The 10,288-nt window shown below is 42.6% G+C and overlaps 1 protein-coding gene across 1 annotated transcript in view; it reads right to left on the bottom strand.

Moving 5' to 3' along the window:
* Positions 1 to 212: 212 nt before the first annotated feature.
* ARMC2 (armadillo repeat containing 2) overlaps positions 213 to 10,288 on the bottom strand; it is a 112,258-nt gene continuing 102,182 nt past the window's right edge. Inside the window, exons 17-19 of the mRNA XM_063097778.1 lie at positions 8,683 to 8,815; positions 8,170 to 8,330; positions 213 to 370 (exon numbers count right to left, since the gene is read on the bottom strand). Of these exons, the coding sequence (XP_062953848.1) occupies positions 213 to 370; positions 8,170 to 8,330; positions 8,683 to 8,815 (452 nt within the window). The remainder of the gene's footprint in view (positions 371 to 8,169; positions 8,331 to 8,682; positions 8,816 to 10,288) is intronic.

Genomic DNA, 10,288 nt, shown 5'->3' with positions numbered 1-10,288 from the left:
ACTTCTCATAGCAGAAAATATAACATTTAGATTCATTTTTCCATATTACCTAACAAGAGGAAATGTTTATTTCTTTTAAAATACTTAGCCTACTCACTAAAATCAGTACTTGAAAAACTTTCAATATTTGTTAATAATGAAAAAAATGTTCACGTTTGTCTTGAGAATAAGGAAGACCTGATTTCCTGTTTCTGTTGGTGATCTGCATCATGTTAGAAAGAAGGAACAGTCAGGGGTTCCAGAAAGGTGTGATGTCTCTGTATTCGGTTTAGTAGCTGCTGTGCCACAGGTTTGAATTCTGTTTCCCAATGGAGTTTGTGATAGTTTTTTAGGTCTTGGTCAAAACTGCCATCCAGTGCTAGTTCCTCATCTGTATCAGAAAAATTAAAATAATAGCAATTATTTGGAAATACAATTCTGTTGAATAGTTTAATTTTTGATGACATGAGTTAAACTCATCCTAGCTCATCTTTAATACCGATACAACACAAGATAGGATTGGGGGGTTAAAATGCTTTTCAATGAGAGAAGATCTTTATTCTTTTCTATTCTTCACAAATATTTTTAAATAAGTATATTTTAGTATCTTAATTTAAAAGTGCAGTAATTTTTTCAGAAAAACCTAGATTAAATTGAGCTCTTATTTCAGCTAATCTCTTAGTTTTGTACATGTAAGTTTGCATCCAAAAGTCCATGGAGGCTGGAGCCAGAAGCCCCCAGGGTCCTGAGGCAGGGGGCAGAGGGCCTCAGCCCCACCCACTGCCAACCACAACCAGCCAGCAACAGAGCCAGCTGTGTGCCAGCCCTGGCCCCTTTTTCCCCCTTACCCCACCAACAACACCTTAGAATGTACTTATTATTTTTTTTAAAAAGTCAGATCATGGAAATACTAGCAGCAGCCAGCCTTCAGACATGAACTGCAACATGGCTCTTCCTGGATCTCCAGCCTGCTGGCCTACCCTGTAGATATTAGACTTGCCAGCCTCCATAACTGCATGAGCCAATTCTTTAAATAAATACACACACACACACACACACACACACACACACACACACACACACACACACACCTATTGGCTCTGTTTCTCTGGAGAAAGAATCCTAACTAATACATCTTCCCTATACTCATAAAAAAAAAGTCAGATCATAATTTCTCAGAATAAACAAAGTATTAATAGTTCTATTTTCTTAGATGAACATTAGAAAAGTTAATTATTTCAGTGGTTGACAGATATAAAAGGAGTCAGGAAATCTTTTGGGAAAGCAGCTTGGTTAAATTTGACACTTTAAACATTACTGAAAATCAGAACTTTGCTGGCTTCAAAGAAACCAGGATATACTTCTTTGAAAAGACAACCCCTTATCCCCACACTCTCCAATAACTGTGAAACTGGGATATTTTGAGAATCCCAAGGAGTATTAGAATCCCAAATTAGTCCATAGATAATTCAGAAAAGCACTTGTAAAATCAAAAATATTAATTACAACTTTAATTTGATTCTTAATCTAAGGGCACCCTGAATTCCATGAACACCGAAAGTATATGCAACCCTAGTAGGAAGATAAATCGCCACTGAGGTTTCTGTGCTGACTTGCCACCAAATTTTTACTTGTTTATATTGGGCCTCATACCCTGTGAGGTGCACTTTCAGGGAAGTGCACTGGCCTGACATTCAGAAGATTGGCTCTGTCTCTTCCTAAGTCTGTGGCCTAAGGCAGACTTCTTAAATGGTAACCACTAAGTCCTGAAACAACCACAAATGTTTCTACTTAAGTAATTTGCAAACATTTTTTCATAGGGCCAATTAAAATCCTATTATAAAACGCTTCATTACTCTTTTTACATCAGATTTTCTACACTGAATATTTGTGTACACTGATATGTACTTCCATACCATGGATATTATTGTCTCTGTCCAGAATAAGATAAGGGAGTCTGGGATCCGGTTTGTACCTTCCCCTCCACTGCTCACAACTAAGTGGACAGCTATGCAGCTCTGAGATAAGTTCCAGGCAGACACAAACACTTCAGCAAAGTGCTCCATGGAGATCCTGTAAGCAAACCTGGATCTCACCACCCACAAGATAACCAGGGCCTTGATGGGAGGAGAACGCATATAGTGTTTTCTGCCTTCAAAGCCCTTCATAAGGAATCTGCTAGACTCTGATTTCAGATTCTAGATCATCTTCCTGTTCACCCTTTTCCAGATTTTCTGAGTACTGAACTCTTTGTTAAAAAAATGAATTATCTTGTTTTATGCCCTTCTTTTCCAAGCTGCTTAGTACTGGCACAAGCATTTCGCAGTCCTTCCCACTGCCCACGGCTTTGGTTGGATATGGTGGTTTTAGCAAAATTTCTTTTGTCTTGCTTTGTTTCTTAAGCTAATGTCAAGACTATGTTACTCTTCTTGAGTCCCAGCCAATATTTAGTTAATTCACACTTGGACCATATTAATTCTAAATTGGATTAGACAACATAACAAGGGTAGCCAAATAGCCACAGGTAAAAGAAATGTAGTCTGAAGTTTCAAAGTAAATACAGAAAATGCATTTAAAGTGCCATATTACACTGGGTGTTATACTTAGATACTTATATGCAAATAACAAACAAATGTTTCACAATAGAATACTTAGCCTTACTACATGTAATATATTCTGATATTTTCTTTCTTCGCTACTTCATTTTTTTAAAGATAGTGGTCACAACCAACTAAACTGATTTTATAACCCACAGTGTGAAAAGCACTGATTTAGATAACCAATCATTCTTAAGCTTTCTTTGTGCACAGCACACTTCCCAATACTAAAATTTGGACAAGGCATAGAAAGGATTAAAAGACTCAAAACAATAAATTTGTCAGTGACCATTATAGCACAGTCACGATTACAGTTGAAGTGTCCTGCAGATCAATAAAATCTTCTCCTATTCACTGCACTATTTCCTAGTTTGCTGTTCAGCATCAGGTAGCTGTTTGAGGAATCTACTATTGCCCTGACTATTTTATAAGGCAGAGCCTCACATGTTCCAGAAGTGCCTGAGAGTTTTTTGGCATAGGCTTGATGATGTGATTCTCCAACTTGAACACTGGGCCCCACTCTAGTCTTGTCACAAAACATAGGTACCAAGTTATTGTACATTCATCATCATGTACCTTATGATGAACGTACAATAACTTACTCTATGTTTGCAATAAATTGCACACACCAACCACTAGTTGCCAGCTCCTCTGAGAGGGGCTCATCGTAGACTAGAATGCCAGGCACACCACTTACAAACTAATGAGTTTATAAGAAGTGACTGCAGTACACCAGAAAGTTTCAGACAACATTCTTTTTAAGCCACTTTCCAGAAAGACTGTCAACATCCCAACCATGTTGAAAACCATTAAGTTCTCCTTTTTTCTCTAGTCACCCAGCAAAAAAAGTTAGGTAACTTATATTATGTATCAATTGCCTTGCCATTACTTCCAAAAACAGTGCTCATACTTCAACTTGGACCTTTGTGAATTAACAGCTCATCCTGTTTTCAAAATGGCCTGTTTTTTTAGCTATTTTTGTAAAATAATTGAATTCAAGTACATTGTCACCTGCATGTCCATTTCACTCGCTGCTGCCCGACTGGCCAGACACAGCCACAGGCCTGTCAAAAGTAAGGATCTGAGTGCCCACGCTGCTGAGAGAGAAGCCAGGAAGCAGCACAGACCATACAGCCCATGAGGCCCATCCTCACGGCTCATAAGGAGGAGCTCTTGATCACGTGAGAAATTTGTGATGCCTTCTATGGTGACTTGACTCCCTGATTGAACTGTGTTTATTTTTATGATCCATGCCACAGTCCCTTTCCGTGGGGTAGGGTGGAGTAAGGATGTACTACGTAATGGAACAGCAGAAAAACACAGGCCAGATGTTTATTTTCTAATGAAAAGTTCTGGCTTTGGTGCACTGTAACCTTAGGCAAGTCACTTAACCCTCCTAGACCTATTTTCCTCATCTGTCCCCTAGCCACTGACCTCAGAGAGATCTTGTGAAGATAGAATGAATGTACTTTTAAAAGTATATAACACTATTAAAATAAAGGTATTACTATCATTAGCCAATCCACAAGAAAAGACCTTTGTACAAGGCAATATCCTTTCCCTAAAGTAGCTCATAACAAATATGTATAATCAATTATTTTTTCAATAAAAAATAAAGTGGCTCAGTTGGAGTGGAAAAATAAGATAAAACTTAACTAAACAACAATACAGGAGAAGTTACAGTAAATGATTAATTGCTACATAAGAAGTATAGATTTCATCAGGCTATGACTATGGGCTTGAAGAGCTATATGAGAAGGGCCTGAAAGGACAGGCAGCATTTGGATAGTCAGATAGGGAACCTGGCATGTGCAAAGGCACAGAGGTTGGAGAAGCACAAGTAGAAGCCCAATCTGGCTATAAGGGAAAGTTGGGAGTGGAGCAGCAGACAATAGGCCTGCTACAGCGAAGTGCCTGCCAGGTATACTGCCCCTGCTGAGAAGCTGCCATGCCCATACCACCTTCTGATCAGTCCTGTGCCACATAGCCCACCATCTTTATTATTGATGACTGATTGCCTGAGACTTAGGTAACAAAGCCACAGATAGCCTGTCACAGAGGCAGCTGCTGCCTTTGCAGGAAAGCCCAACACCACGGGAGAGTGGCTCACTGAGTGAGCTCACATCCTCTGCCTGAATGAGACACAGAAAAAGTGCACCACAACAGAGGACACACAGAGACACACTAAGTGCAGCCAGTGGAAGCCTCCAGGTGGCTGAAGCCATGACCAAGCAAGAGCCTAGAGGGAGACGGGGAGAGAAGAGAACTTTTTCCAAAATAGCAGAGACAGAGCAGGACTGGGTCTCCCTCTCCCCCCACCTGCGTCCCAGGGACAGGGGGGCACAGTGGATCAGAGCCGTTCCTCCTTTACAATTAAGTCAGAACCCAGAAACACCCGGGTGGTGTCAGACAACCAAAGGATACCTGGGCACATATGTGCAATTACATTAGACAATAACCAAGAACACTTGGGTGTGTGTGCATATTTATATCAAATGCTTGGCAAGATTCTGAACATCTGAGGGGCCGTGACCGTTTACTTTCACTTTCCTGAAAGATTCTCTTGACTGAGAGTTTCTCTTGTCTGAATCACACCACCAGTGAGAGCCAGGAGGATTTGAACCCATGGCACCTAAGCCTTTCTACACAGCCCTGCTGACTCAACGCAGTGGCTAGGTAATGATTGGGACATCTCCTCCATTGTGGGAAAAGGATTATTGAAAACACTCATTTACTGACCCAAATCATTGTTTTTAGACCTAACCCAGAATGAAAAAAAATAATCCTAAAATAAAAAATTTTGTAAATGTAAGAAACAATCCTCTTTCCTTTGGTTTGTATCAGTGATTTCCTACCTTTCAAGGATATATGGACCCCATTGTAATGCCAAATAGTTTCACAGACCCTCCCCCACATGATAATTAACATAGCTAATTCATTAAAATGCATAGATTCACTTAAAAGCATGACTTAATTCAGAGTAGCTTTTGGCCATATTTCCTCAATTACAACAGTGTCTATATAATTTTTTTTTTTTTTCAGTGGCTGGCCAGTATGGGGATCCAAAGCCTTCATCATAGTGTTACAACACCAAGCTCTAACCAGATGAACTAACTAATCAGTGTCTATATACTTTTAAACCACAGAAACACATTTATGCTGAGATCTTGTATTTAATGTAGTCTATAGAAAATGTAGGGGCTTCCAGTCAAGATGGTGGAATAGACGGTCCCCAGTGTCACTCTCTCCCACAAATCAACATATTTACAACTATAAAAACGTAACATCAGCCAAGCTGGGGCCACTGGAGCTCAGGTGAAGAGGAGGAGAGACGTATGGAGCTCATGAAGGCGGGAAAAACCACAATGAGAGAAAGAAAAAACTCTCAGCATTTTGGGCTGTGGCCACTTTAATGCTGGAGCGCATGGAGCAGGAGCCTGCAGAAGCCGCAGCTGTGCCCTTTAGATGGAGGTACTTGGAGGCGGCAGGGGAGAAGAGGACTTTGGTGGCCCCCAGGATAGCAAGACCACTAATAGGGCTTCCGTGGACCCATGCAGGAGCGAGGAGCCAGAATAGCTGAAAAAGGGGAGCCATTCAGAGGCCAGTGAGTCATCTCAAGGGACCTACACAGGACCCGCCCTATGGGAACTATTTGGAGCATGGGCAGTGGGGGAGATGGGCCCACCAGGAGAAAACTGGGACACAGAAAGGACAACCAATCTCCCACCAATCAGTGCAAGACCACTCAGAGACTGGTCGGGAATGCAGAATTGCACGGGGTGCAATCTGATGAAAAAACTCAGGCCCAGATCAGAATGTTTACACAACCCAGGTGCACTGGATGTCTGGAGAGCCAGAAGTACCTATAAGGTCAACCATTGAACACTGAGCTGCACAAAAAGCCTTCCCTAGGGAAACAGTAGCAAAGCAACAATTTACTCAACCACACAGTTCAAGTACTGGTTCCCATAGGAAGTTCCTCCATGTTAGAAGTAAGCATAGGACAAACAGTTGGTTCCGGCCCAGGCACACCAGCAATGCCTTGGGGCCCACCACAGGACATGAGGCATGGAGCCAGGGGCAGGACCGCCACCCACAACCACTCACATGACCAGCACCTTGGGGCCCTGCCCAGGAACCCGAGGATTGGAGCCAGGGACCAGACCCCCTTCCCACAACCAGACACATTGCACCAGCACCTCAGGGCCCACCCAGAGTCTCGGGGCATAAAGAAGGGAACTGGACCCCCCTCCAACAACCAGGCACACTGTGCCAGTACCCCAGGGACCCGGGGCATGGAGAAGGGGATCAGACCCCACTCCCACAACCAGGCACATCTCGCCAGTGCCTCAGGGCCCACCCAGAGACCTGGCGCATGGAGAAGGGGACCAGACCCCCATTCCCATAACCAGGCACACCACGCCAGAGCCTTGGGGCCCACCCAAGTTCCTGGGGTATGGAGCCAAGGACCAGACCCCCCCTTCCCACAACCAGGCTCACTGCGCCAGCACCTCAGGGCCCCACCTAGGGGCCTGAGGCATGGAGAAGGGGACCAGACCCCCCCCCTCCAACAACCAGGCTCACTGCACCAGTGCCTTGGGACCTACCCAGGGACCTGGGGCATGGAGAAAGGGACCAGACCCCTCTCCCACAACCAGGTACATCTCACCAGTGCCTCGGGGCCTGCCTGGGGACCTGGGGCATGGAGAAGGGGAACAGATCCCCCTCCTGCAACCAGGCTCACCACACCAGCACCTCGGGTCCTGCCTGGGGACTCAGGGTATGGAGCCGGGGATCAGACACTCTCCACAACCAGGCACACCACCAGCACCAAGGAGCATGCCAAAATCATCTCCTCCACGTGGGTGGCCCATCAGAGCCACCATGATATCCATGACTGCTGCGAAGGCGGCTAGATGCCACAACCACCACACAAATGGTCCACCAGCCACTGGAGTGCATTGACACAAGAGTCAACAGCAGAGATAAAGAAAGGAGGAGGATGTCTCTCTCCACAAAGCTCATTTCAGAGGGACAGAAGAGGCATCTGCTCTATGATTGTATTGGGAGACCTGATCACACCTCTCAGTATTAGACAGATCATTTGGGCAGCAAATCAACAGAGTAACCATTACTCTTTCAGAGGGAGAGAAGAAATCTAGGGTGACTAGAGGGGGGAGGAGGGAGTGAAAGGGGGATGGGGAGGGATTGGACAAGGGGCATAAAGAATAATTACGATTTGTAACAATAAATATGCTAGTAATATTGATTTGATCAACATATCTCAATGTTGAACCCCCAAAATATGTATAATCAATTTTGATTCAATAAAAATTTTTTAAAAAAAGAAAATGTAAACCATTGAAGAAATCATAACAATATCCAATGAGTTAAAAGTCCTCCTGTCCCCATCATAAATAACATTCAGCCTCTTCAAGATAGTTCCAAATTATAATAATATTTAAAACACTCTTGTTGCTTATAGAAATATAGCCACCCAAATGCATACCAATATTTATACATATGGGTCACAGGAAAAAACTTTATCTCAGTCTGAAAAAACTTTCAGAGTCATCATAGTCAGGAGTCTTACCTAAAAATGATGACAACAGGACTAAGAGTGTGTTGGTGTCTTCATCTCCAAAACATGACGAAGCATTAGTTATATTTTCACTGAAATTCCATAAAGTTTTGCAAACCAAGCAGGCCAGCTGCCAATCAGTAGGACCAAAATCTCTTAAACAATCCACTAACCTGAGTTAATAAAAGTCAAATTGAAAAGTTATCAGGTCAGAATCTGTCTGTAATTTCTATATTTTTAGCATGATGATTATCTTTCTATGATATTTAATATGTATTATATATAACTCAGTGAGCATGTTAAATAACTTCATATCTGCAAATTTTACTGGCTCTAAAGTAGCAATAATCTACTTTTGAATTATTTTAAATGTTCAGTGGAACTTAAATCCCCTCTTTAGCCCTAGCTTGGTGCATCCAAATATTAAAATACATCTGCCCCACAGGAACGAGAGAGGGGCCCAAGCTCCCTAGAAAACTGTGTCTTCTGAATCCTGAGGGCCAGACTCCGTGCCTTGAAACTTACTTTTTAATGCCTCCTCCTTCTTTTAGGATGACACGTTTCTCTTTATCCACTGTGAGATTTAGGAGAACACCACAGGCAGAAAAGCAAATATCCTGATGCTTAGCATCCAGCAGTGCAATCATGAACTTGTGTACTGGGAGGGCAGAGAACAAATGTAAACCAGTGAAACTCATGGTTCCCAGCTGTACCTTGTTTTATAAATGGCAGTGGGGAAATGGGAATTAGCTTGCAAAACTGGAACTTCTGTTAGGGGACTTAACCCCTTCTTCCTAAGGCTTTATCCATCGCTAGGCAGTGGGTTCCCCAACATCCATTACTCCCAAAAGTCAGCTCCCCCACTCCTCACGTCCTCTGACCCAGGCAGCAGCCCCCTCTGTAGGGCAATGATAGAGCTCCTGCTGGTGGGAAGGAGGGAACACAGGTGACATTCATCTCTAATTTCTAGTTGTTCTCAAGAGCCTTTTGAACCTCCAGCAGCAACTCTCTTTAAATACACAGTCCTGGGGAGGGGAGTCGGCTCCTGGTGAAATCATCCCTGAAGTCTCCCAGGGCCACTAGAAGAGAAGACTGGTTCAGGCTGCTGGGAATCAATCTGTGGCAAAGCAGGTCTTCCAGCGTAGGGATGTCTCAGGGCGTAAGAGGCTCCCACCTGGGGAATCATTTTCCCTTACTCCTAGAAATGAAACTGGGAACTATATTTGTCCTGTTTTCCCACCCCCCAGCAGGGGCTGAGCAAAGGGTTGGGGGTGAGTGGATAAGGTGTGTGCTCTGTCTCCTCCCGTTACTGACTGGGGTGGGAGGTGAGCTTGGCAAAGGCTACCTCATATGTATGTATTCTTATGAGTGTAAAGAATGCACACCAAAATGTGAACAATTATCTCTGGGGTAGTGAGACAACAGGTGACAGTTTACTTCTGCTGCTGCTGCTGCTTTGTATATCTGTATCATCTAAATTTTCTATCATGAACATAAATAATTACTTTTTAAAAATTATTATTCTTATATAAAATATCTGAAGCATACAAAGAATATGGTTAGTAAAAACACTTGAGCACCTGCCACCCAGTTTAAGAAATAAAACATTACATTTAAAACAACACATTGTACACAATAAATATACAAGTCTAAGTATACCTTATATGAAATGCTTGGGACCAGAAGTGTTCAGCTTTCAAATTTTTTTTGGAATATTTCAAATATTTTTGGATTTTGGAATATTTACATTATACTTACTGATTCAGCATCCCTAATCTGGAAGTCCAAAATCCAGAATGCTCCAATGAGCATTTCCTTGGAGAGTCATGTCAGCACTCAAGAAGTTTCAGATTTGGGAGTATTTCAGATTTCAGATTTTCAGACTAGGGATACTTAACCTGTATACAATTCTTATTTTTCAGTTAAGTAAATAACTAAAACATTACAGATCCTGTTTTATGTCTTTGGACATTGCTGTAGATTGAATATCCCCCTAAGACTCATTGAAAATTGATCTCCATTGTAACAGTGTTTAGAGGGTGGGAAATCCAATTATGGTATTTGAAAGGTGGGGCCTTAAAAAGGTGATTAGATTGTGAGGACTGTGTCCTCATGAACAGAATGACTCATT

The sequence above is a fragment of the Cynocephalus volans genome, chromosome 5 (assembly GCF_027409185.1).
Source record: "Cynocephalus volans isolate mCynVol1 chromosome 5, mCynVol1.pri, whole genome shotgun sequence".
Taxonomy (NCBI): Eukaryota; Metazoa; Chordata; class Mammalia; order Dermoptera; family Cynocephalidae; genus Cynocephalus; species Cynocephalus volans.
Note: the sequence above shows the minus strand (reverse complement) of the source record. Positions and strands in the feature narration are given on the sequence as shown.